Source organism: Falco biarmicus, chromosome 6 (genome assembly GCF_023638135.1).
Source record: "Falco biarmicus isolate bFalBia1 chromosome 6, bFalBia1.pri, whole genome shotgun sequence".
NCBI classification, from domain to species: domain Eukaryota; kingdom Metazoa; phylum Chordata; class Aves; order Falconiformes; family Falconidae; genus Falco; species Falco biarmicus.
Window position 1 is genome coordinate 17,796,683 of NC_079293.1, and position 25,749 is coordinate 17,822,431.

Consider the following 25,749-nt stretch of genomic DNA (forward strand, 5'->3'; position numbering starts at 1 on the left):
TTTGAAGGGATTATTATTGCCCCTTGTTAAGAGTTGCTACTTTGGTTTCCTGGCTCAGCCAGTTAAGGAAAATAAAGACACAAACATCCTGTCAGTCAGTATACTTCATGATACTGTAGCTATATAAAACAGGAGTATCTTTTGTAAGGAACTACTAGAACAGCCTGATTTACCGAGAGGCAACCTCGTCTTTTCATTGGATGTCTGTAGTCCCAAGAGATTAATGCTAAATTGTGCCGTAGTGCTGTTACGAATAGCTATGAAAATGAGAGTATTTCCTAATGATATTGTCAGATGTTTTACAGATTTTGGCTACTTATTTCACAGAAGTAAAAAGAAAAGGTGAGCATGGTCCAATCCTCTACTTCTTTTCAGGTTGCCCAGCGTGCTGCGCAATTGCAGGAAGCCCTCCTTCACTGTGGGAGATTTCAAGATGCCCTTGAATCTCTGCTTAGCTGGCTCATTGATACAGAAGACCTTGTGGCTAATCAGAAACCACCATCTGCTGAATTCAAAGTTGTGAAGGCCCAAATACAAGAACAGAAAGTAAGTGAAATGTGTTCAGAATATCTCTTTCCACTAGATCAGTGAGAATAAATTCCCAGTCTTTTGCAAAGCATAAAATCTGTTCAAGTGTATTGTATTACATTGAAGTGTGCTGAGGTGTTTAAAGCAGCCATCTGTTCGATACTCAGGGCTCTGTCCAGGGCTGGGAAAAGTACTCATCTTCTGGGACATAAGACACAGAATACACTGTGCAATCTGAGCTCTGGTTATAATTATTAACACCCTCTGGAAAGGATTGTTAAAGGTCCATTGGAAGAAGAGAAAGCATGAAGTGCAGCGTTGGGCCATTTGGAAAGCAGGAAATATAAACTAGTACATTTTCAGTGTAATAATTCCAAGGTAGCATTGCAGATTATGGGTTTAAATACTTGGCTTTAAATCCTGATTGTGATCCGATCGTTGTTGATAGTTAGGTGGGGTGCTGTTGGGAAATGGCCTGTGCTCATGTGGAAGCACCATCAGTGTTGTCAACTTTCACAAATTTTCGTAACGATTATAGAAAAAAGAACCATAATGTAGCTCATGAAACCTGTAGTCCATGCAGTTGGACTGTGTGGCCCACTGTCACCCAGAGATTTAACATAAAGTTATGGTCAATAGAGGTTGTCATGGTACATCTGCAGAGGCAAAATGTTAATGTTACCGAAGGCAACTAGAGAATGGAGAAAGGGAGGACTGTAGACAGAGGTGTGTTTTATTCTTCATGGAGAAGTTAATTTACTGGACTACCTCAATGAACTCAATTCCATCTCAAACAAGTGATGAGATACAATAGTTTTTATATTTTCCTATCTCTGTATGTATATAACCAAGTTATCTTTGTGTTGGCAAATCTAGAAGGACGAGGAGCTTTCTCAGTAACGTGCCTATGAAATATTTCAGATACTCTATAAATAGTTTGTTTCCCTCAGTGGTATTAAATAGAACTTTTTCCTCTGTACGTTCACTCTGCGGGCTGCCACACATCTTTGCCCCATAGAAACCAAGGAGGTTGGGAGGTTGTTCGGGCTTGCTGAAACTCTGCTGTTCATAGCAAAACAATTAAGCAAAAATGAACCTGTGTTGGGGGGTGGAGTGGTGGATGGGGTGGGTTGGTGTGTGGGGGGTGTGTGTGTGTGTCTCTTTCATTAGTGTTATTCACACTTTCATCACAATATAGGCATTGCTTTTTCTTTTTTTTGCTTTTAACAGGTCTTCAAGAAGTCTAGCTCCTTCTGTTTTTACACTTGCATTGTTACAATGTATCTTAATAACCTGGTGCGTGATTGCTTTCTCTGTAGCTTCTCCAGAGGTTGCTGGATGACCGCAAGCCTACTGTTGAGGTGATCAAGCGTGAAGGGGAGAAAATTGCAGAGTCAGCTGAACCTGCTGATAGGGTGAAAATCTTGAAACAATTGAGTTTCCTGGATAGTCGATGGGATGCATTGCTCAGTAAAGCTGAAACAAGGTACTTGAAATTCTTTCATAGGTTTGAAAAGTGTAGATAATAACATGATAGGTGATTAGAAGCAGCACGTGGAACTCTTTAGTGTGAAGTCTTGTAAATACTATCATTCTTGTTATTACATTACATTATTGTGACTTGATGTTGATGTAATAGGTCCTCTGAAGGAAAAGTGGAGAGAAGTGACTTCAACAGAGCAAAAGCTTTTTAAAAAGGTTTAGGAAAAAAATAATCTGCTAGGATTAACTGCATATGTTTCTTCTGAATATTTTATCTCTGTTAGTTCCTTAGAATGCAAGTTTCTTGGTGCAAGAATCTATTTTGCATAGAATCAAGTGCAGATTTTATATTTAACAAATAGTAACGATGTTCCCGTGGAACTTTAAAATCCTGACATGCTGCTACAAAGAGAGGGCACTCAATTCTTCCTTTTTTTCTGTTTGGTCTCATCCATATAATTACTTCCTATAGCGTAGAGATCCTCATACTGTAAGTTGCTGGTGTAAACTTACGCGAGGTGCAGAGCTCCCTTAGTTCTCAATAAGAAAAAGGACCATCAGAGTATGTAGAATATACAGAATACACTGTCTAAAAGACATTGCAGCCCAATTCAAATTTCAAGTAAAAAAATCCAGCAAAACAAAACAAAAACCATACACACGGTATCTGTGTATACACATGCTTAGACTTACAAATTGCTGTCAGCGTATAAAGTACCTGGAAAGTTATGAACAGTAAAATGTCTTTGAAGAAATCTGTGTTAAAAGGGTTGCTGAACGTGTTTTGTGGGTGGGGTTTTGAAAAAGGACAGCCTGGTTTAGACTAGAGAAGAGTGTGCATAAGAGGTGGCCTGAAGAAGGTGTATAACTGAGAACAAGAAAGGACTTGGGAAGTTGAAGGAAAGGAATTTAAGTGAAGAGTGAAGCTTTACAGTGAAGAATAAATGGATTTGTTGGGATTTAGGCATTTAGAGTAGCATTGAACTCACCTGTTGCCTCCTACTCCTTCTGGGAGCCCCTCTTTAATTCCTTTGCATTGAACATCTTTTGTTACCTCATACTAATACTATGATTATTTATTTAGTAGTCAACCACTCTCAGACCATTATTTCCTCTTTTTTTTTTTTCCCTTGTGGTTTTTTTTTGTTTTAATTGAAGGCATCTGACTCATTAGCTGGGGTAAATGTTAATGTCATGTTTAATATCATTCTCCCAGTCTGGTGATATTTAATTAAAAATCAGATTGTGACTTTTTCTAAGCCATCTATTAGCCACAAGCTCTTCTCCTTTTTTCTTCGTCCGGTCTCTAGAAATGAAGATTAGATTTGAGGATGATTTTGAAAACTATGTAGAGTACTTCACTAAGTGTTCTGTGGCTCAGTGTGTCAAGTCTACCTTGTTTATAAGCCTTGGGAAGCACGTAGGAACCTAGCTTTTACCTTATTTGAAAGACAATATTGTGATGTTTTTCACGTGGAGCAAATCTCTCTTAAAAGTCTGCTGGAGTGAAATCTGTTCCACCATTTTTGTAGAGAAGACACTTCCTGTAATCAAGAGCCTTCTCTGAAATGTAATAACCTGAAAGAAATATTTTAGATACTGCTTTTTTATTTTGGATGTCAAGTGTCTGTGCTTTGTTAATGTTGTCTCACTAACTTCATTAAGAGCTTTTATCCAGAACACAAGCAGAACCAAAAAGTTCTGTTCACAGCACTGAACAAATGTTTAAAGATATTTTACAATGCTGAGGAAGCATAACAATATATTCTAGTTCAGTAAAGCCTTTGTGTAACTGTAAAACATGTGTAACAGTCAAGGGAATGTAACTTCATACTTCGAGACAGCTAGAAATTTGAGAACTATAATAATTGTGTATAAAGCAATGTCATGCTGAATTGAGTGCTAGATTATTTTTTGCAAAAAGTATATAAACAAAGTGATATTCTTTTTATTTGCAAAACTTGCATATTAGCAAAAAGAATTCCAAACAGCTTTGAAGGTGTTGATTGTTTGGTTGTTTTTTTTTTTTAATTTTGTTTGATTTGTACTTTACCTTGGTTTTCATTGAGTATCATGGATGTATTTCTATTTCATTTGGTGACTGGTTCCTACAATAAGACAGAATTATTTTTTTCCCCCCAAAGGTTTCATGGGGTCCTTTTCTGTTTTTTTTGAAACTATTTTGCACTTACTTCACCACAAAAAATAACCTTTCTCCTGGTGTGTTGGTAGGAACCGTCAGTTGGAAAGCATCTCAGTGGTAGCTCAGCAGTTCCATGAAGCTCTGGAGCCACTGGTGGAGTGGCTGACCACCACAGAGAAGAGGCTTGCAAATGCAGAACCTATTGGAACGCAGGCCTCCAAACTGCAGCAGCAAATATCTCAGCATAAAGTAAGATACAAACCACACACTTGTGTCATTCTTTTTAGACGCTTCTGTAAAGTACAACACAACTGGCAAAGCTGTTGCGGTGTATGTTTTACCATACTGATTTTTTTTCTGTAATTTGAGTTTTATATATTTACGTTGGCAGTATGTCCTTTTTCATTCAGTTTTTATTGAGTTCCAGTTATGTTTTTTTCTGATCTTTCTTTCCCATTATTCTTCATTATTTAAAAAAATATAGGCCATAGAAGATGACGTCCTAGCTCACAGTAAGAGTTTACATCAGGCCATTAGCACTGGTCAGTCTCTGAAGTCTATGAGCTCCAGGGAAGATAAAGATATGGTACAGGAAAAGCTAGATTCTTCTCAGGCTCGATACATTGAAATTCAAGAGAAGAGCAGCAGCAGGTCTGAACTTCTTCAGCAAGCTTACAGCAATGCTCAGATTTTTGGGGAGGATGAAGTTGAATTGATGAACTGGCTGAATGAAATCCATGATAAGCTGAGCAAATTGTCAGTCCAAGATTGCAACACAGAATTACTTGAGAAACAGCACACTGAACTACTGGTATTTTGATTTCTGTTCATTTATTATTTAATCCATTTTTAATTTTGATTTATATTTTCATACTTCATTTATTTTCATTAATATACGTTGTTTAAATTGCCAATATGTTTATTCCAAATAAGAATAATATAATTTTTTATGTCTGTGCTAACACAAACGGCCTTTTCCCTTAGGATCTTCAGGAAGAGATTCTTCTTAGAAAACAAAATGTTGATTTGGCTATACAAAATGGCTTAGAGCTTCTCAAGCAAACAACAGGTGAGAGCTTATATAAAACTATGATTCGTCAGGCTTTTTTTCTTGTACTTATAGGTGCTTATGAGAAAATTTAAAGTGGAACTTGTAAATATTGGTCCATAATTGCTGGTTAAAGCAGTCATAGTTGTTTATTTTAATAAAGGTTTGAGGTCATGGTAGGTTGTGTTTTTGGGCAAATTTTCCTATTAATGTAAGTGAGTAGAAGTCCTTTTTTGCCTGTAGAGAATTTGGCTCAGGAATCCTTTATTATTTTTAGTGAAAAATTACTTTAGTGAACCTGCATTCCATTTCTAATAGCAAGTTATGGACATTAGTCATAATGAAGGGCTGTTTGGCAGTGGACGCAGTCAATTCCCTGCAGGCATCCACAGATGAATGAGGTATTAGACTACGTTTTATTGCAAGAGGGAAGCTTCACCCATTGAAGCTAATACTGTGGGAAAAGTTGTGTTCCAGTTGTACATGACGTGTCTGTTCTGTAGGTCAGCATTTGTCCATATTTTCCAGTACTTCTGAAGTACTTGAACTCTTTAATAAAGACACATATGGTTGGGAGTCGAGGGGTATCCTTTTCTGTTCATAACTTAGACATTGTGCATAGTGTATAATGAAATCTGAATACACTCTAATATTAAAGTTCAGTACATTGTTTTTATTTTAGCCTGTTGAGTTGTGTTGCAAATGGGTAGTAATGAGAGTGTACAGTGATGTCAAATACTGCAGTAATTGAAAATCTTTTTGTTGGGTTTTATTCTTCACATTTTCAATAACGCTCCAATAACTTTTTCTTTTTTTTTTGCCTTTGTAAGAAGTATTGTGAATTTAAGGCTGGCTTTTTTTTTTAAAGAGTATTCAAGTTAAATATTGGGTCAAGTCCTTACTTTCTAATAGTTCAGTAAAGCAGAAAAAAGACAGAAATACAGATCCTTAGCTGAGGTAAACTCCATAGCTCTGTGGACTTCAGTGACAGTGGGATAACTTACAACAGTTGAGGATTTACCTTAAAATCTTATTTGGGTTATTTTATAAATTAAATACTGAGATTTCTGTAATGGGTGGGGGTTGGGATTTAGGTTTGGTTTTGGTGGATTATTTTTTTTTCCTTTTAAATATTTGTGATCCTAGGAAATAACATCTCTCTGTTATTTTAGGTGATGAAGTTGTAATAATTCAAGATAAACTGGAAGGCATTAAAGCAAGATACAAGGACATTATGAAACTGAGTTCTGATGTATCTAAGACCTTAGAGCAGGCTCTGCAGCTTGCAGGTCAACTGCACTCCACTCACGAGGAGCTCTGCAAATGGCTTGACAAAGTGGAGGTGGAGTTACTCTCATATGAAACTCAAATACCAAAGGGTGAAGAATTAAGCCAAGCACAAGAAAGACAAAAAGTAGGTTTTAGAACCTGTGAATTATTAATTGCTGTATGATTCAGCTAGGTTTTGTGTTAATTTGAGTTTGGCATGAAGTTGTTTTGTGAATAACTAATTTTGGCATCAGATTGTTTGACTAAATGTCACAGTAGTTAAGAATCAAATTCACTTACCAGAGTCATCTGTTATAATCACTTATGAAATTGGGCTGAGGTTTATTTTTAGCACAAGAGAAGGACAGTATTTCCTTTTTATTGTAGCAGCTACTTAATCCTGGGAAAACTCTTTTAAGTTGTCGAAGTTATTTGGTTCTTTAGTTGTGACGTAGATAAAATCCTGTAAAGTATAAAGAGAGTCAGCGTTTAAAATATGTATAGTAATCTTGTTTAACAATATTTCAAGAGAAGAATTGTAGTATAAACTGGATGGTGTGGACGATGTTAGCGGGGGAAGCTAAAAAAGATCTTTCCATTAGATTTCTTACATATAGCTAAAAAGAAATGAAAGAGCGGGTGGGAGCTTCTGTACAGGTAAAAACTTCCTGAAGTGTTGTGTGGGGATTTGTTTGGAATTTAATCCAGTCATTGCGTATTTAAGAAATCACTTGAATTCCTCATATTTTGCTTTATTGCATGCCTGATTTCACTTCCTGGTGATTTAGTTCCTTATGGAGTTGCGGGTTGCAAGGAATATCTGTTAGTTTTATTTTCTTTGGTTGCTTCTTTAAAAACTCTTGTGAAATTATGAAGAATTTCAGACTGTCATATTGACTGGAGAAATCTATTTAAGATGTATTCTGTAGAAAATTCTCTTCAAGAATCACACACCTTTCTAGCAAACAGGTTACAGTATCAAAAAGCTAATACAACTGAGCTGAAAATAAGCATGCTAAGTTATCTCTTTGGTTTGTGTTGAAAACTCTTCAGTTCTCAAACCATGGAGTAGCTGCAAGAATAAAAAAAAAAACAAACAAACATGTGCAAGCTGTGCGTGTGCAGCTTTTATGCTGGTATGTTTACTTTGAATGGCCTTTTTCAGGAGCTGAAAAAAGAAGCAAAGAACAACAAAGGCTTACTGGACACTCTGAATGAAGTCGGCAGTGCCTTTCTGGAGCTGGTGCCGTGGAGGGCCAGAGAGGGGCTTGACAAAATGATAACAGAGGACAATGAGCGTTATAGATTAGTGAGTGACACGATCGCTCAGAAAGGAGATGAGATTGATGCTGCCATCCTGAGATCCCAGCAGGTACTGAAAATTCTTTGGGCAACAACAGTTTCTGGCCACGTGCACCTCAACAAAAGATGTCCTTTAATAATATTGCCAAAAGTTTGTTGTGCTTGAGCAGCAAAAGGCTTGTTTGAATGAAATGGGAATTCACTGTTAAGATACGAATGCCAGAACTCGGGTAATCTCTACACTGTTGTGTCAACAAAAAGGCAGGCATCAGTCTTGTAGCTAAAATTGCTGTAACTATCCTGTGGCTCCATAAATGGCAATTTGTGTAAGTAAGAACTGAATGGCCCATGTCTTTTGTAGATCATGTTCTGTTGGTCCAGATCCCCGGCCAATTTTACTGGATGTCACACTGAAATCACTAGAGTTGCCACACCTTTTAGCATCAGCTGATTGTCTAGCTCCTCTGTACTTTCTACAATTAAAAGCTGGATCATCTTATTCAAGCTGTAGTGGAGGATTTAAATAACAATTGTTTTTATTCATATCCAAAATACTTTTCTTCTTGGGGCTCAAAAATTGAGTTATTTGTTATGTGAAGGTTTCTATATATGCAAGGAACTGTATATATATGGGCTTGCTTTGAGAACTGACAGCCTAATTTAATCACTAAATAGTTCCATATATAAGTTTGCTTATAGGTGCATCATGGAAAGAGGATTTTTCTAGTGTCTGCCTAAAGTTTGGGCATAAAAATGTTGGTGAGATTTCTGTTTATGCTCATGGTTCCCATAAACAGTTAACAGGACAAGGAGAAAACGTGTGATATTTTCAAAGTTTGCTGAAAGCTGACTAAAAGAGGCTGGCAGTAACTCAGATCACCTCATAGCTGAGATTAAAAATCACGTTTCTTTTTAAGGGGTTTGCTATGAATATTATCTTGTCTCATTAGCCAAATCCTCAAAAATGAAGGGTGATTTATTTTTTCTTTTGAGTGATAAGGTGAGATAGGAGAGTATATGTTGGCTGTCCTTCAACTTTTTTGAATTCTCTGAATATGTTGCATCCCCTAGCACAAGTTCAGCAGATTCAGGTCCAGGCATGAAAGGTCCAGAGCTGCTCTCTGCTAGCTAATGTTGTGAGCACACATTGCGCCCTAGTCCTGCGTATCCCTGACCTCCACTGCAGCCCAATTTGCATTGCCACAGTATGCTCCTATACACCATATCCTGTGATAAATATCAAGTGGATTAACACGCTTCCAGTGAAGGATAAGCTACTTCCCATTTAGCTCAGAGAAAGATTGCAAAATAAAACATATTTTTGGAGAAGCTAAAGCAGCTGTAGAGTGTGCTTTAGAAAGCATTCATGAAGCAAATCACAATGTCATCATGTTCAGAATTCAATCATTTTTTGTTAAAAGAATAAGTACCACAATGAACTATGCTTGGTTAAACTGGGGGGAGATGAAATAGATGGTTTTATAGTGATGCAAGTGAAATTCAGGGCTCATAAATAACTGTCATACATAATGGGAAGAAAACACTTCAAAATCTGGCTGCAGAGAGTACCAATTTTGTGCTTTTGATGTCTTAATATTCTATTTGAACACAAGTTGGAAATCCTATACCCTCAGCAAATGGGGGTTAGAGTCCTGTCCTTCCTCAATGCCATATAATCAAGAATTTTCACTGTCATGTGTTGATTTTTGTTCCTTCCGTTAAATATTTTCTCAATAGTACATACCTACGGATATAAATCACCTTCTTAATTTCCTTCATTTGGATCATAAATATATGAGCTTCCCAAGAGCTTTGTTGTGAACTGCAGTTTCTGAAGCTAGGATGTAACTGTCACTGGTATGTGTGCTTTGTGCTGATGGTTACAGTGCCGATTGTTTCAGAACGCACCTTTCTATTAGGAAGTCACAATGTTTAGGGACAAAGCTTACTTTCTGTTACTTCACATGAGAAATGGCATATAGTGAAAAAGAATGTGCTCTCTTTCATGTCACAAGTGGATTATAAAGAATGAAGAAGGTTGACTCATAAAGAATGAAATCTCAGAACTGCTTCTTCTGTTTCTCTGTGGGTTGTGATTAACCGCTAAGACGAGACTGATTTAGTAGCTAAGGTGAACTCCAGCTATGTTACAGAAGCAGGGCTGTAGACCAGCAGATTTAAAAGGCAAGAGGGACTGGGAGTGGTCAGAAGGAAACTTCTGAGGAGAGTGTGGATATCAACAACACAAATACAGGGTCTGACCTAAAACGTCCTGATAGGCTTTCACAATAGCTCACAGTCATTAATGTTCAGCTAATTGCAGTGGGGCTCAGAGTTGAAAATAAATAGCTTAGGTTTTAGTAGTTTCTACGATGACTGTTCTGTGCATCTGTTTATTACATGTGATGTTTCTCTATGACTTAATCTCAGAGCTGCCCCCATCGAGTACTGCAGCATGTGTATACTAAGCCACATGCCTATAAACTTGAACTGCAGAGAAGTATGATTTTTTAAAATTTGGTCTTACTTGTCAGAAGAATTAAATCTCCACAGACTTCTTTTCAGGATTTCATTCTCTCCTTTGTAAATTAGTAAGAAACAGATCCTTTAAATCCTCTCATTACTTTAGTGCTTTAGAGGTAATTTCTGAAACATTTAAGCATTGACTAATGGTAGTTAAAAGTTAATCTTTTCGGAAAAGGACTGGCTGCAACCAAATGCCCTGAAGAATTTTCATATTTAATCCAAGGTCTAGTTTTGGATGAAATGCTGTCTTCTCTAAATTCAGTGAGGTTTTGCCACTGACTCAGTTAAATTGTGATTGTTCTGCCTTTATCACTTAATACCAGAGCAGCTCTTAAGATTAAAAGGGTGACATCAAACAACTGTTTATTCAGATAATTGCAACGCTAGCAGTAATAATAAACATAGAGATGGAAAAGACATGTGAAAGCAGAATAAAATGAAAATAAACAGTCTGGTTAAAATTCTGAAATTATAAGCCTTTTTATTTTCTCATGTCTGTTAGCAGTAGGCTTTGGAAAAATATATTTGCTTCTGTTGCTTTGTCGTGCTTATGAATTAAGCTTGCTTGTATTACAATCTCTCAGTACCATTTTGGGTGTAGCATTTCATTTATATAAAAACCTGATATGGAAAGTGAGCTGCTGTCTTTCTAACAATTCAAAAGTATGCTTTTCATTCTTTAAAATTTTTGAAACAGTCATTCTAATTCCGTGTGTGTAGAACCACTGAACTAATTCGTGTCCTTCTCTTTTAGTTTGATCAAGCAGCTGATGCTGAATTTGCCTGGATTGCAGAAACAGAAAAGAAACTGATGTCTCTGGGTGATATTAGGCTTGAGCAAGACCAGACCACAGCTCAGCTACAAGTTCAAAAGGTAAAAGAAATGCATTTTCAACTGTCATGTTAATTATTGGCTGGCACACTCTCCATCTAGAAAATGTAGTGGCATGATTTAATTTTCAGTCTGTCATAATGCACTTCAAAAATAGTTTTTGCTGCATGTACTCTATTTTTTATTTATTTTGCTGATGAATTTTTATTGTGTTCCAAGGCTTTTACCATGGAGATTTTGAGGCACAAAGATTCTATAGATGAACTTGTTAAATCTGGGGATAAGATTATGAACACGTGCACTGAAGAAGACAAACAGACCATGAAGGTAAAGATCCTTAAACTGCAGCTACAACGGTAGATATGTAGGCAGTGTATAAGTAGAAAGATTCCTATAGTGACTTTTTTAAACACAAATGAAAAAGCATTGATTGCGTCCACTTTTTTGGTCTGAAGATTATAATCCTAGAAAAAGTGCTGTTGTGTATGTATCACTGTCCTTCAGGATGTTCAAAGAGCAAACACTGTGTACTTGCTTCGTTGTCTGACACTAATTTGGAGCCCCATTTACCATCTGCATGCATGGTAAATAGTATTTTAGCCAATGGACAATTGAGTGAATAGGTATTAGTCATCTGGTGTGATGTGTGTGGAATCTGGCTGTTTTATCTTCCTGAGTTCCCTAGAGTCACTCTGCGTCTGTGTTTCTGTGATGGATCAGATGGCTGTGCAGAAATGAGCAGAAATGAGAGTAAAGATTCAGTTTCTGCTGATTTCAGTGTAGATGTTACTTGCCAAGATGATTCCATCCTGTTGACTAACACAGTCAGTGAAAGGCATTCTTATGCCTTTACTTATTACACACAGACACGGAGCCTTGTGTTGGCGCTGTCTATGTAGAGAAACGGATTTTTCACATTGGCATTTAATAATGCATTAGTTGTGGGATTGGGGTTTTTTTGCTAAATTGTGATGAGGCTGGGTATGTTATATAAATTTAGTCCTTCCAATGACCACCCTCCTTGAAGAGCAATACTTCACTAATTGTGCTTTACTGCAGGATCTCTGAATAAATTTCATTTGCTCTTAAGTGAATTTAAAATAGACAAGATGTTCTGTCTATGAAAATGTAGTCATAAGGGAGAGCAGTTTTATGTGAGTCTTTATTAAATATTTGTATTTGTAAAAAATACTGTAAATCTGTGTGTTAGGCTATTTTTTGTCCTTTAGATAGCATCTCTATACTTAATTTACATGCAAGACATAACAAATGAAAGGATAGCTTGTTCTGCCAAAAAAGATTCTTTACTTCACATTCAATGGCTTGCGTATGTGTCTAGTTTTTCCAAAGCTAGCATTTATGTGCATTGTCACATACAATATTTCAAAGAAGTAGTAACATGGGCAGTCTTCCATAGGAAAAATGTATAGCTAGTTGATACTTCTATTATCACATGCCCAAATACAATAGACTTACATTGTTTAAACCTTTTAGTTATATTATTAATAGTAACACATCCTCATTAACTAATGTATGCTAACCTGGAAAATAATGTTTTGTGATTATTGTTGCAAGTTTGTAAGCTACAAGCACAACAGTATACCCTATTCTTTTGTCAGATTTAAAAACAAAGCAACAGATTTTTGTGTATTAGTCATGCTTTGATTCAGAAATGCTGTGGAAAACATAGTTTTTGCTAAGTGTCACTGAAGATAAGCGTCCTCAGTGAGGAAGTTGGACTAACATCTTCGGTCAAATCATTTGCAGCTTGGCTAGAAGCCCTATGAATAAAGTGTTACTTGAAAATATCAGTATCATTGAACATGTTCTAATTACCTTGAAACTACTCTGCCAAATTCATATCTCCCGCAATATTGATTCTGTCCACCTTAAACACTGGTGCTGTAGAAACATTACCAAATTTAGATTTGGTTCACTGTGGTTTGGTGCTCTAATTATCAAGGATTGTTTAGAAATTAATACAGACCTGTGGAAAAAAATACATTGCTATTTTTTGTTAATATTATTTTACAGAAAAAGATGGAAAGCCTCTTACAGAAATATGATGCCATCTGTCAAATTAACTCTGAAAGAAACCTCCAGCTGGAACGGGCTCAATCCCTGGTTAACCAGTTCTGGGAGACTTATGAAGAGCTTTGGCCATGGTTAACCGAAACAGAAATGATCATTTCTCAGCTTCCTGCGCCAGCCCTTGAATATGAAACTTTAAAGCAACAGCAAGAAGAGCATAGGGTAAGTGTTTTGCTAGTTTTGAATAACAAAACTGTCAAAGCCAAGCAGTACTCTCCCTAGAATTGTGGAGTGCTCTGCTAAATGCTTCAAACCCAGTTATACTTCTGTTGAAAAAATAATTATTTAAGATAATAATACAAAACAAATACTTTTTCAATCATGCCTCTACTGTTTCCCAGACTGTGCATGCAAACAAGATTCTGTGACGAAGGCATCAAAACATGTATAAGCATAAAAGAGCTCTAAAGGTGGAAAAATTGTCATTGTAGTGAGAGAGCTGAGCACTCAGAAGTTAATAATGAAGAATTATATTTAAAAGTACACATTATTGTCAGTATTAGAACAAACCAAACCCATAAACAGAAAGAACAGACATCGGACATTGTAGGAGGAAACAAAAGAATGTAAAACTTGACTATCTAAAGAACTGGCATACCTGTTGTCAGCATGCTGAAGGTGAAATGCTGCCTTTGTGTACAGTCAATCTACAAATATACACATACGCTGATTTTATGCACGTGTGAAAAATTTGGCTTTTGTTTTGTGGGTAGCATTGGATCTAAACCTAGCTGAGCCAGGAAGATGGAATTGATTGCTTGTGTTCCAGCCAATCCCATAATCATTTCTCATGTCAAGTATGTTTGTTATGTAATAATTAAAAGAAATTATGGTTTACCATAACATCACAAAATAGGCGCAACAGTGTTGTAGGCTGGCCACCGTATCAGCTTTCTTACATGGAGGAATAATCAGCTGGGATAAAATTAGTACATTTCATATATGGCTACTAGTATCACATGGAATCAGATGCATCAGGTGAGGTTGAAAACCTGCGTGTTTTGGCATATGCAAAGCCTGTATGGCTACTGGAGAATCCTGTCTCTCCCTACTGAGCATAGAGTAACTCTTTTTTTATTTTAGCTGCCTCAATTAAGTGACTCAGGTTAGGTAGGATGAACCCTGGCTTCAAAGTCTTGTTTACTCTGAGACCAGTTAATGAAGATGTGCCACTCTTATGTACTGGTAAACGCTGGGTTCACTCATTTGTCTTCCTGTTACATCCACAATGAACAAGCATGCTCTATTAAGACTAGCTATATAACATGAGCTTTAGAAACTATCTTGATTACTCATCGTGAACCAAATCATGCTGGCTTTACTTACAGGATTGTTCCCCATCTACTTTAATCATTCTGCTTGCATGAGAGGCCCTTCAGATGAGCTGCTATTTTTGCATTTTCCCTGGGCTATGCTATTAGCTGAGATTTGTTTTTTAAGTAGAAGATTAATGTCAAGGAATTTTAACATGTAATCTGATTTGACATACTTGTTTACTGGAATTGTTTACCCAATAGTAGATCATGGAGAAGACAAAATCATTTATTGTTCTATTAAAAAAAAAAAAAAAAAAGGTTCTGAATGTGAATTGAAAACAGTTTTCTATATTCACTTACATTTTCTGTTCTGATGTGTTTACTGATGACTACCTTTTTCCAAGTCATGGAATTCATAGAGCTGATTTTGTGTCAGTAACTTGCAGTCAGTTTGGTTTGAACTGAGCTGTGAGCAGAGTACTAGCATAAGGTTTGGACCCAGAAATTTGCACTTTTGTGGCCTTGCATCAAATCGTCTATTTGTGCGCAAAAATAAGACATAGAAAGTGATTTTCTAAAAATCATCAAACTGTTCTTAGTTTCACCTCTTCTCTGCTAATCAACATTATTTGTCTTGTTGCAAGGTATACAGATACAGTTACATTCTCAGTAAGCTAGAGTCAGGGGTTTCTGTACTTTCATTGCTGTTTTGTCATCAGGGGACTGTAGAGAGTCGTGGCCACTGTCTTTTCAATCTTCTCAACCTTTCCTCTTCTGGGGAGGAGCAAGTAAGCAAGCCAGTATCAGGATTTCTTTTTAAGGGAAGGAGCTTAGTTGAAGGGAAGAAGATCTATTTATACTGAGACTGATACAGGCTCTTTTCCATGTCTTCATTAATTTAAACAAACTCTCAGCTGGGAGGAACAGAGCATGTGCCTCTTACGTTCCTACACAGGGTCTAGAAGACAGAAATGCGTGGAATCCACAGCACTGAGAGGGACAGTTCCTCACAAGACAGTGGGATTTTTCTGGAGAGGGAGGGATGAGCTGAGAAAACAAAAAGAACTGGAGGGAAGGATGGGGCTACTCCCATGAAAAAACTTCCTCTTTTATCAGATCTATGGGTGCAAGTAAACAAAACCCAAATCTTTGGGCAAGTTGGAAGGCACTTTGTGATCTTTCACTTCCACAAGCCTCTGCACAGTCTTCTGCGGTTTTGACTTAATTCAGAGGTGGATGATGAGAGGGAGTAGACAGCTGAGATCAAATTTGATTTACTTATTAATTACTTGTTAAACTTTGTGTTGATTAGGTAATAGCACTGTTGTGAAGACAGAGGGATCTTGTGGCCAGAGGCCAGACTGCTAAACTAGGTTGCTAGTACTGTACTGACCAGTATTCCTTGTCCTTTTGTCATTTTCACTTATTTGTTTGACACTTCCTTGTGTTAGTTCCCCCTCCTTAAATTAAGGATAGTATGAATTAATATTCTTGCAATGCCAGTACCACCTCCTGTGATGTTCTTCAACGAAAGTCTGCGGCAAGTGACACAAATATCAACATGAAAAGTATATACATGGTGATGTTATGCATGTCTGGAATATTGTTGCTCTTTCTGTCATGGGTACTAAATACGATGGGGAATGTCTGTTGCTAGCATCTTATATTTGACCTGTAATCATATGTCCTACAAAAGTGTTGCATGGACCTTTTCCAGTGCATCTCTAATTGTGGTGTTTCGTGCCTGGATAGCTCTGCGTTGGAATGGGAGCGACCACTGGCAAAGCAGTCATTAACTTTCTTTGATATTTGTATTATACATTAGGACAAAGGGTATTTGTTTGGAATTTCTTGCCAGCTGGATGTGTTAGAAGTGTGGACAGCTGTAATGTGGTGGTGCAAGCTCAAGAAACTGATAAGTTTTTTTGTTTGTTATAGCAACTGCGTGAGCTGATCGCTGAGCACAAGCCTCATATAGATAAGATGAACAAAACCGGGCCTCAGTTGCTGGAGCTGAGCCCAGGAGAAGGTTTTTCTATCCAAGAGAAATATGTGGCCGCTGACACCCTTTACAGTAAAATTAAGGAAGATGTCAAAAAGCGAGCACTGGCATTGGATGAGGCCATTTCTCAGTGTACCCAGGTATCAGTTTAAGTTTCAAGTATAATTGGATTCATTCAAATGGAAAGACACTTAGTCGTTGTCATCTTACATGTATATATCAAGACAAAACTGCTGTTTTATCTGGATTTTTCAACCTAATGACCTATGAATGTTCATATCACTGCTTATGGCATTGATTTTTCTGTTTCTCGAGCAGTAATAGGGTTATAATTTTATATATTGGTCAGTATTATGACTCTGCTGCAGTTGAAAAATGTTACTACTTCTTAGTTTTTAAGTAAAAAAATTAGGTCTAAAAATGTGGGATTTTATTTTCACTTCCATTTTCTCTTGCTGGTAGGTTACTGGCCGATGCTTTGTTTGTATATGGATGTCACTATTGATCAGTTAACTTGAGCGTAGTTATATCTAGAATTTGGCAGTTTTAGTTGCAGTCCATTACGAGTGGAACTAGAAGGTAGTTTAGCAGTGGTAATAGCATTTGCTCTTTGTTGCAGACCCACAAGAACTTAATGTAATGTATGCTTGAACTATTACGTAGAAGTCTTGTGAGCAGTTAAATGTAACAAAATGTCATCATAAGCACAAAATTCAGATCGAGCCCACAAAAGCTGCATATCTTAGCCTATGCAGTGAACCTCAATTAGAGTATTGTTAGGTGTCACATTCTAGAGACTTTTAAATACTGAGTTAAGTATGATTAAACCTAAACTGAAAATCTTTTACTTAACCCCAAATTCAGAAAAGAGCTCAGTAAATCTGTGTCCATGAACCCGTACAAAAACCGGAATGAAATACTTTGTTCTGTACTGCTGTTTTTATAGGAAATTCCCCTTTTTCTCTGTTTGCTGGAGATTAAGTGTTATATTCTGCTCAGGTCTAAAATACTAAGTAAAGAAATAGACCTTAAAGTTCTCTTCAAGCCCACATGCTAAATAATTTTTGTCATGGGTCATTGTACTTAATGTCATATTCCTAGCTCCTGAAGACTGTTTAAGAACCTGAGGGAAAAAGTTACATCAGGTATCATTCTGCTTTTGAACTGTTTATAGACATTACATTATACTTTCAGTCATTCTAAAGACCTTACTTATTGACACCTTGGAAAGAAGCCCGATTATTTAAATTCAGTGTTTTCCTTTATCATAAATGCTCAGTCCTCCCCCTATTTGGAGGCGCAGGTTTGAAGATCAAGTTATTTACTTATTATTCGAGTCCCTGCTTTGCATGTGACAGGTATTAACATGTTGTACTAAGTACAGACAACAGGAATAAAAATGCATTCTTTGGTGACAGCTAGAATATAATCAGATGTTGTGAAAATAATTATTTATGCAGTGTCTTAAGGTTCATTTTGTATACGTAAATGTATATGTAGATGTTAAAGCTAACGTTCATTTTCTATACCTAAATGTATATGCAGATACCAAAGCAAAATGTTGTAATACCCAGAATGTAATTTTATATAATATCCTTTTTTTATTAAGATACGTAAATGTATATTATCAGAGCTCTGTACTATGATGTCTACATCAACGTTTGTCTAGACAGTCCTGGAAGAATAATTACTTAACTCATCAGGTTTTAAATTATATTAAATTGCATTATGTATCAAAGGCAGGACGTAACCTATGGAGCCATAAGGAGAGGCTGTAATGACTTGCATTTTCTTCCTTTTAAGTTCTAAAACACCTTGTCTCATTCATTGAAGTACAAGTACAAGGAAGCCCACTTGCATGGGCCTTGAATGCACCAACAACTTAAAGATATAACATGTATGTCCTAAAATTAGACCTGAATATTGTCAATTTAATTTTGGTATTTATCACTTGGTAAGGTTTTGTTGCCACAATTAGTTTTTTGTGAGTCTTGTATGTGAGAAAGCTACTTATCTTTCGTAACACATTTTGCTGCCTTGTATGATATTCACATTTCTAACAAAAGCACTGAGTCCATAACATTAGTCGCAGAGTCTGATTTGAAGTGGGTTGTATGGTGGGAAAAAGTAATTACGTACGTATTGCCTATGTTCCTTTGAATAGAAAGGATGTAGCTATTTGTTCACACAGGGTAATCCTTGTTTTGCTGTGCTCTTTCTAGCACCTTTCCCAAGTGTAGTCAAGAGTGCTTTTTGTAGATCCTGGAGGATCATTAAATGCAGCCACAATTACTAATATCTGTAATTTGAAAGGAGCATGATGGTGAAATATTTTTAAGAATCTCTATGGATCCAAAAGCATGTAGTAAAGGCTAACTTTGGACCAGTACCAAGGGATGAACCATGTTAATACGGCTGTAATTGAGCTTCTGGGTACCTTCCTGGGCTCAGCCAAATGTGGGTGAATATAATACACACTGTTGTATGCTTTGAGTTGCAGAAAGTAATGTACCTTTACTGCACTAACAAGCAACACCTGGACAGTAACAATGTCTTTTGGAATGACTTTACGTACCAGGTCTTAATCGGTGGTTATATGTCAGTATGCTGGTCCTGATATGAAAATTGTGTATTTAATTTTAGTGTAAATATCTCCCTAAAACGGTGAAAACAGAAAGCCATGGCTCTCCAAAATATGACACAAACTACTGCATGAATTACACAGGAGTAAGTGCAAGTAGATTCTGCAATATGTGTAGTACCTTCAGGTGGAGTGTCTCGGGACCGAACCCAGACTTGATAGTAAATTCTTAAATCTGAGAGGAATTACCATTTTGCAAGGTCATTTTTGTAATTTAGACATTAGAATAAGGGAAGAACCACAAGGAGGGTATTGCAGGTTGCACGTATGCATGTTGGAGATGTTAAATATATTAATTCTAAAGTACCTTTTTCCAAGAGAATTTCAGATGCCACTTTTCAGTTGTTCTTTTTCTAATTTCTCTGCCACTTCTTTCTGTCCTTTACCACCCTCCCAGTTTCATGACAAGATAGATCCAACTCTTGAGAGTCTGAAACGCATAGTTGAACGTCTGAGGCAGCCACCTTCAATCTCAGCAGAAGTTGAGAAGATTAAAGAGCAAATCAGTGAAAATAAGAATGTGTCAGTGGATCTGGAAAAACTTCAGCCAGTATATGAGACGCTTAAACAGAGAGGGGAGGAAATGATTGCTCGCTCAGAAGGAGCTGATAAGGATATATCTGCTAAAGGTAGTAGACTGAAGAAAGTTTCATGTACTGGAAATGCAGCAAGCTGCAGCATATAAAAATCTTCATTTCTGATGTCCACTAATCTGGGGATTGTGTTCTCCTGGAGAAGCTGCTAAGGATTTATAAAAGCAAAGCATTCATTTAAAATAATTCATCATGGATATGACCTTTTCTTTATTTTTAAAGGCCATGTTGGTTGTTTCCACTTAACATTATAAGGAGTCCTGTAATGAAACAATTTTAGAGTCTAAATTTCAAAATGTACACATATGTTTCTGCTGTAGAACTGTAGAGAGATTTATGGCCAAGAATTGTTTGCCAAGGTAGTAATCTAGTTCCTTTGTTGTTTAGCTGTTCAAGATAAACTAGACCAAATGGTCCTCATTTGGGAAGACATCCAGACCTTGACTGAGGAAAGGGAGGCCAAATTGCTGGATGTAATGGAACTAGCTGAAAAGTTTTGGTGTGATCATATGGCTCTTGTAGCTACTATTAAAGATACTCAGGACTTCATTCGAGAACTGGAGGGACCTGGAGTTGACCCATCTGTAGTCAAGCAACAGCAAGAAACTGCTGAGGTCAGTAGAAAGTATTCTTTTTTTAAAAATACTTGAAGTATTTTATTTACAGTATGCAGAGAAAAGACAGAATTACTATATAATACCAGAGGAAACTTTTTTTTTAAGAGGCCAAGAGGGATAATCGTATAGAAATCTACTATAATGATATCTAAAGAGCTTACAGTAAATAACATGTATCAGTGCTTAATTGCAATGAACATGCAACATGTGCCTGTCATTATTATTTGCATATCTGTTTATAAACATGCATATAATAAGCATGTCACTGAGGCTTTTAAAAGTTATACATACTTTAGATTCCCCAAATAATACATAACATCTAAATGAAAGGTGTACAGATATGTGATGATCTATGAATTATGCTCTAAGCCTGTAATTATTTATGCTGATAGTTAAAGATTTGAAGGTTGAATGATAACCTCTGAAAAAGAAAACGCTCTGATTAAAGAAATGTAATTTACAACTTCCTGTTTATTTTTTCCATCTCATGCAAAACAACAACATAAGGCATTGTTGTAATTTAGACTGATGTCAGTTGTTTTCACTCTGACGCTGCAAAGGGATGCTTGTATTTTAAGCAGGCAGTTGTAAGTTGAAGTAAATTTAAAGAAAACAAAGGTGGAATCCTGTTGTGTTCTATCTTGAAAGTTGTACATAGATTATTAAATTTAGTATTAGCAGTGTTGGATTTTTTTTCTCTTTGTAGGCTGCTAAAGAAGAAATTGATGGACTACAAGAGGAGCTAGAAACGGTTGTGAGCCTTGGCTCTGAACTTCGAGCTGCTTGTGGAGAACCTGACAAACCCATTGTCAACAAGAGTATAGATGAGGTATGGGAAATGCAGATGCATAAATCTGTTCTGTTAGATACTTGTTCAGATGAAATTGGTATATCCTCTCCACCCCCAACAGCTCTTGAAAATAAAAAGTTTTGTGGCAAGTGATGCCCCTGAAGCCTTTGTGGTAAAACAAAGGTTTACCTTTCAGTTAAAGAAATCTTGACTCAGATAAGATTAGAATGTATATACACTTCTGTTTTATTGATTTATGGGGTTAAATTTTTTGTAAAAGACAGATTTTTCTGTAAAAATACTGATTAATATGGTAGATGGCTACTTTTTTCAAAAGTAATGCTGGAGTAAATTTCAGGTATATCTGGTTTATGCCAAGTGAGACATCTTAACTGAGACAATTCTGTTTGGATGACTACAAAGTACTTTTAATTTCTCTAATGTCCAGCAATGTATGTTTCTTTTAAGCTACCTTTATTATAATGATGCAACCTCAAATGACTTAATAATATTTCCTGTATTAACTATAATCCCTATGTTAAAAACGTACTCGGTAATCAGTATTGAAGTTTACAGCTTTTGTAATCCAGAGCCTCTAGTGTATTCTGAAGGAAACTAACTATGCAGTGATAGGGAGAACATGAGTGTTAATATGGGATGAATATGGACTATTCATGCTTAGTTTGTGTTATTCAGAAATGAATAATTAGTGAATGCACATTATACACCAGTAAAATTCTTTTGTCCATTGGAGCAAATTGTACTTACTTGCAGCTGAATTCTGCCTGGGATGCCTTGAACAAAACATGGAAAGAACGGGTGGATAAGCTTGCTGAAGCTATGCAGGCAGCTGTTCAATACCAAGATGGACTGCAGGTAAGATGGTGTGATATACCTAACCCAATCTTGAGTCAATAGGATTTAATGTGATTGTAGTAAAAGATGTCATGCGATTGGGTAAGTGACAAGTAATGTATCAGTTTGATTACAGTGACTATTTTCTTTAGTAGGCAGATACTTTTTTTTCTCAGGTTGGGTTTGGTTTTGTTGAGGTTTTTTGGCATTAAAGAATAAATTTGTTGGGTTGTTTTCTTCATATAGTTGTGCATGTATTGCACTGTTTAGATTCAAAATTAATGTCCCCTTTTATATTGAGATGAGCAAAGGTTTTTTGATATCACACATCCACAGTAATCCTGCTCACTTTTTCTTGTGATAGTCAGTACTTCATATGATAGGCAAGTTGAAGTGACACATTGACGTGATCTGAAAGGAACAGAATACAGGTTCATATACTCGCTTGCTGCTGTTTTCTTTGAGTGGAGGAGAGTCAAAGAACTTCAGTTTTATTCTACCTTTTTTTGTAAGTCAAATATTTCAGTTGGATGTGAACATAGTATTGCTGGACCATTATACTAATTCTTAGTATAATTTATCCTATCACAGTACTTTAGAAGATGATAAACTTTTTAAATCTGTAGGTAAATTTTCCAGCAGTTTTTTAAAGATATCTTGTACATTGTATATACTACAACAGATGAAATTTTAAAAAAACCAAACAAAACCCCCACACCCCCCAAACAAACAAACAACAAGGGGGTTGGACTAGATGACCTTTAAAGTTCCTTTCCAACCAGACTATTCTATGATATTTTCTCTCTGTGTGCTGTATTTTTGGGGTTTTTTTTGTATATTCATTGCATGCTTTGGCAGAGTGGCATGCCTCATATCTTTTGTCAGTGAGTGTCTAGGAGATTCAAATATCTGAAAAGATTCCAAACATGGTCAGATTTGCAAAACTATTTTTTTTTCTCAGTGGAATTATTGTCTTTCTTGGTTCATTAAATCTTTAAAATTAGAGTTTCACATGACACTGAAGGTAGAACACTCCTCACTAATAATGCAGCATGCCTGTTTTCCAGTGCACCCCCACTATGTATTTTTCTCCAAGTTCTCCTATGTTCATACTGCTCAGAGGTTGACTTCCAGGGTTACATTAGGAACGCTACCATTGGTTTAATGCTTGTATTTCCTGTGGCTGTGCACTGTAGATGCTACAAGCTTGATACTTTGTGAAAGAACTCTTAAGTGCCACCCTATGCTCATTTAAATAGACAGTATGAAAAGTATTGTGGGCAGATGGTTAGTTGCAGCTGCCTCAACCTGTTGAACATGTTGAGGGTAGCTCTCCTTTTCTCAGGGAGCTGTGTAGAGTGGGCAGCTCTGACTGGCTGTCCTAAACTTTTGTCTGTAATGAATCACAGATAATGGGCAGGAGGAAAAGGGCCTAACAAAGGTGGATTTTTTGGCCTGTGCAATTACCCAGATCGATACAGCTGTTCTTAATCTGTAAATAAGAGTATTTTTGAGGTTGTTCTGCATTATATCAAGTTCAAAAGAAGTACCCACAAAGTCCCAGAACTAGGGAGATTTAATTTATTATAATTTGTTATAACTGCATTATCCTATAGTGATTCAGTCAAGCTCAGTTACAGCCCTTTACTACCTAATATGTACGGAACACGTTGTGTTCCATGTTCCTTACACAGATAACGTCCTTCAGAAGAAGTTTGTATGTAATCATCATTTAAAGTTTGTTATCATTAAGCTACTGTCTTCCATTTTCACTCCGAAGGACTGCAGAACAGAGTTTGTCTTGTATTTGCCTTTCAGGGAAGTCATTAAAATTGCTGATTTTACTCAAGACGTACAGTGCTACTCAGCATGAATGGTACTGGCAGAATATTGGTGCTAGTAGAAGCTCAGTCTTGCAGCATGTACATTCTTGTAACTGCTACATGGACTACTTTAATTAGTATTTAATCCCTTGTATTGCAAAGAAACCTAGGTTTTGCAGAAGAAAGCTATTTTCGTTCAAAGAGCACAGCAATATTGTTCTCTGGAGTAAAAAAAACATAACCTGATACTTAACTTAAAACAACTTTCAAACATGACAGTATTTCTCTGCTCACGCTTAAATTTCATACTGTGATTTTCAGGCAATATTTGACTGGGTGGACATTGCTGGCAGCAAGTTAGCATCTATGTCCCCAGTTGGAACAGATCTGGAGACAGTGAAGCAGCAAACTGAGGAACTTAAGGTACGAACTAACAGTTTATTTCATTTACATGTTAATCTGTCTGCATTTTTCTGTGTTGTTTAGTATTTTTCTGTATTTCTCAAGATTCAAAAGTAATCTTCATTTTCAGCTTCTAGTAAAAGAATCTGTGAAAAAATCAAGTAACATTTCATTGCAAACTTTTAGTTTTAAAATGCCTTTAATTTGAAAATCTATTTCAAGTTTTGGTGAGGCTTCACATTGTGAAAATGTTCTGATAGCCCAGAAAATACTTGTAACAGCATTCTGTCTCTTTCAAAGGCTATAAGGTTATTATGTACAGGGTTCTTTTGCTATGACCTTTATGTTTTCTGGTTTCTACTATGAATAGCTTCCTTGAGGCTCTGAGAGAATGCCTCCAAAGCTTCACTTCTGCCGTTATAGGCTTTAGCCAAATGCTCACACAGACCACAATGTTCCCAATACGTGAGTAAGATGAAAATAAAAATTTCAGGCTAACGTAGAAACCTGTCTGTATAGATCTGTGACTGAGTACGACATTGGTAGGTTGTTGTCTTATATATAAAAAACAGGGATGTATAATGATCAGGGAACGTCCTTGGTTTTGTTGCTCACTTGTACATTTTTTTGACTGTGGGCAGATTGTTTATTTTACAATGTAACTTCAAGTGAACCATAATCTTACCTAGTGCAGAACACACAGATGAGTTGTATTCAGACGGCTGCCCAAGTTGTGTGTGCAAGAGAGTGTTCTACTAAAGAATATTTGCTTTTGGCTCTTTTGAAGAATAACTTTACTTGAAGTTTAAGGTATTATATTATCACAACCACAAGAGCTAGAAGTTACTCAAGATATATTCTGGTTTTTTTGCAGACCAGGGAGGTTATTGGAGAATACTTTCCTATTGGTCATCTTTATCATCCTCTGGTTGCAGTTAGCAGTATCTGCTAGAATAGTAAGATGTTGTTGGGTATTTTAGTTAGCTAGGACTGTCTGGATCATCAGTGTCTTACAAGCATTTTGACAAAGCATTGGATAACAAACTCCCATATTTATGAAAGTTGACAGTAATATATTTACAATACATCACTGTACTGTACTATATTCAAGAAGATTATTACTTATGATACATTTGTATTCTTTTTCTATTTACCATAGCAATTTAAGACAGAAGCTTATCAGCAGCAGATAGAAATGGAAAGACTGAACCATCAGGCAGAACTATTGCTGAAGAAGGTCACAGAGGAGAGTGACAAGCACACTGTTCAAGACCCTCTCTCAGAGCTCAAACTAATGTGGGACAGCCTAGAAGAAAAAATTATAAGTAGACAGGTAAATAAACTTGAAGGTGGCGGGCTTTATTCATGACTTAGATTTCAAGAAAAGCTTTTTATTATGCACAATGTTGGTGTAAATGTACATATTTTTTCCTTTTAGTTTGGAAATGGCAGAACTATATTTAATAGAATTTGAATTTTATGATTTATTGAGGGTTTTTTAAATGTTTTTTAAACCATTAGCAATATTTTTGTCACTGTTCTGTCAGCA

General features: G+C 36.5%; 1 protein-coding gene across 9 annotated transcripts in view; it reads left to right on the top strand.

The window, feature by feature from the left end:
• Positions 1-25,749, top strand: part of DST (dystonin) — a 303,289-nt gene that overhangs the window by 236,444 nt on the left and 41,096 nt on the right. For 8 of the 9 annotated variants that reach the window (XM_056344537.1, XM_056344539.1, XM_056344546.1 and 5 more), the window contains 17 exons: positions 376-546; positions 1,848-2,014; positions 4,243-4,402; positions 4,638-4,964; positions 5,138-5,222; positions 6,374-6,615; positions 7,636-7,842; positions 11,053-11,172; positions 11,350-11,457; positions 13,165-13,383; positions 16,416-16,619; positions 19,518-19,749; positions 20,101-20,327; positions 21,037-21,159; positions 21,895-21,996; positions 24,120-24,221; positions 25,360-25,533. In XM_056344537.1, the coding sequence (XP_056200512.1) occupies positions 376-546; positions 1,848-2,014; positions 4,243-4,402; positions 4,638-4,964; positions 5,138-5,222; positions 6,374-6,615; positions 7,636-7,842; positions 11,053-11,172; positions 11,350-11,457; positions 13,165-13,383; positions 16,416-16,619; positions 19,518-19,749; positions 20,101-20,327; positions 21,037-21,159; positions 21,895-21,996; positions 24,120-24,221; positions 25,360-25,533 (2,970 nt within the window). The remainder of the gene's footprint in view (positions 1-375; positions 547-1,847; positions 2,015-4,242; positions 4,403-4,637; positions 4,965-5,137; positions 5,223-6,373; positions 6,616-7,635; positions 7,843-11,052; positions 11,173-11,349; positions 11,458-13,164; positions 13,384-16,415; positions 16,620-19,517; positions 19,750-20,100; positions 20,328-21,036; positions 21,160-21,894; positions 21,997-24,119; positions 24,222-25,359; positions 25,534-25,749) is intronic. The other variant, XM_056344545.1, reaches the window with a different exon arrangement.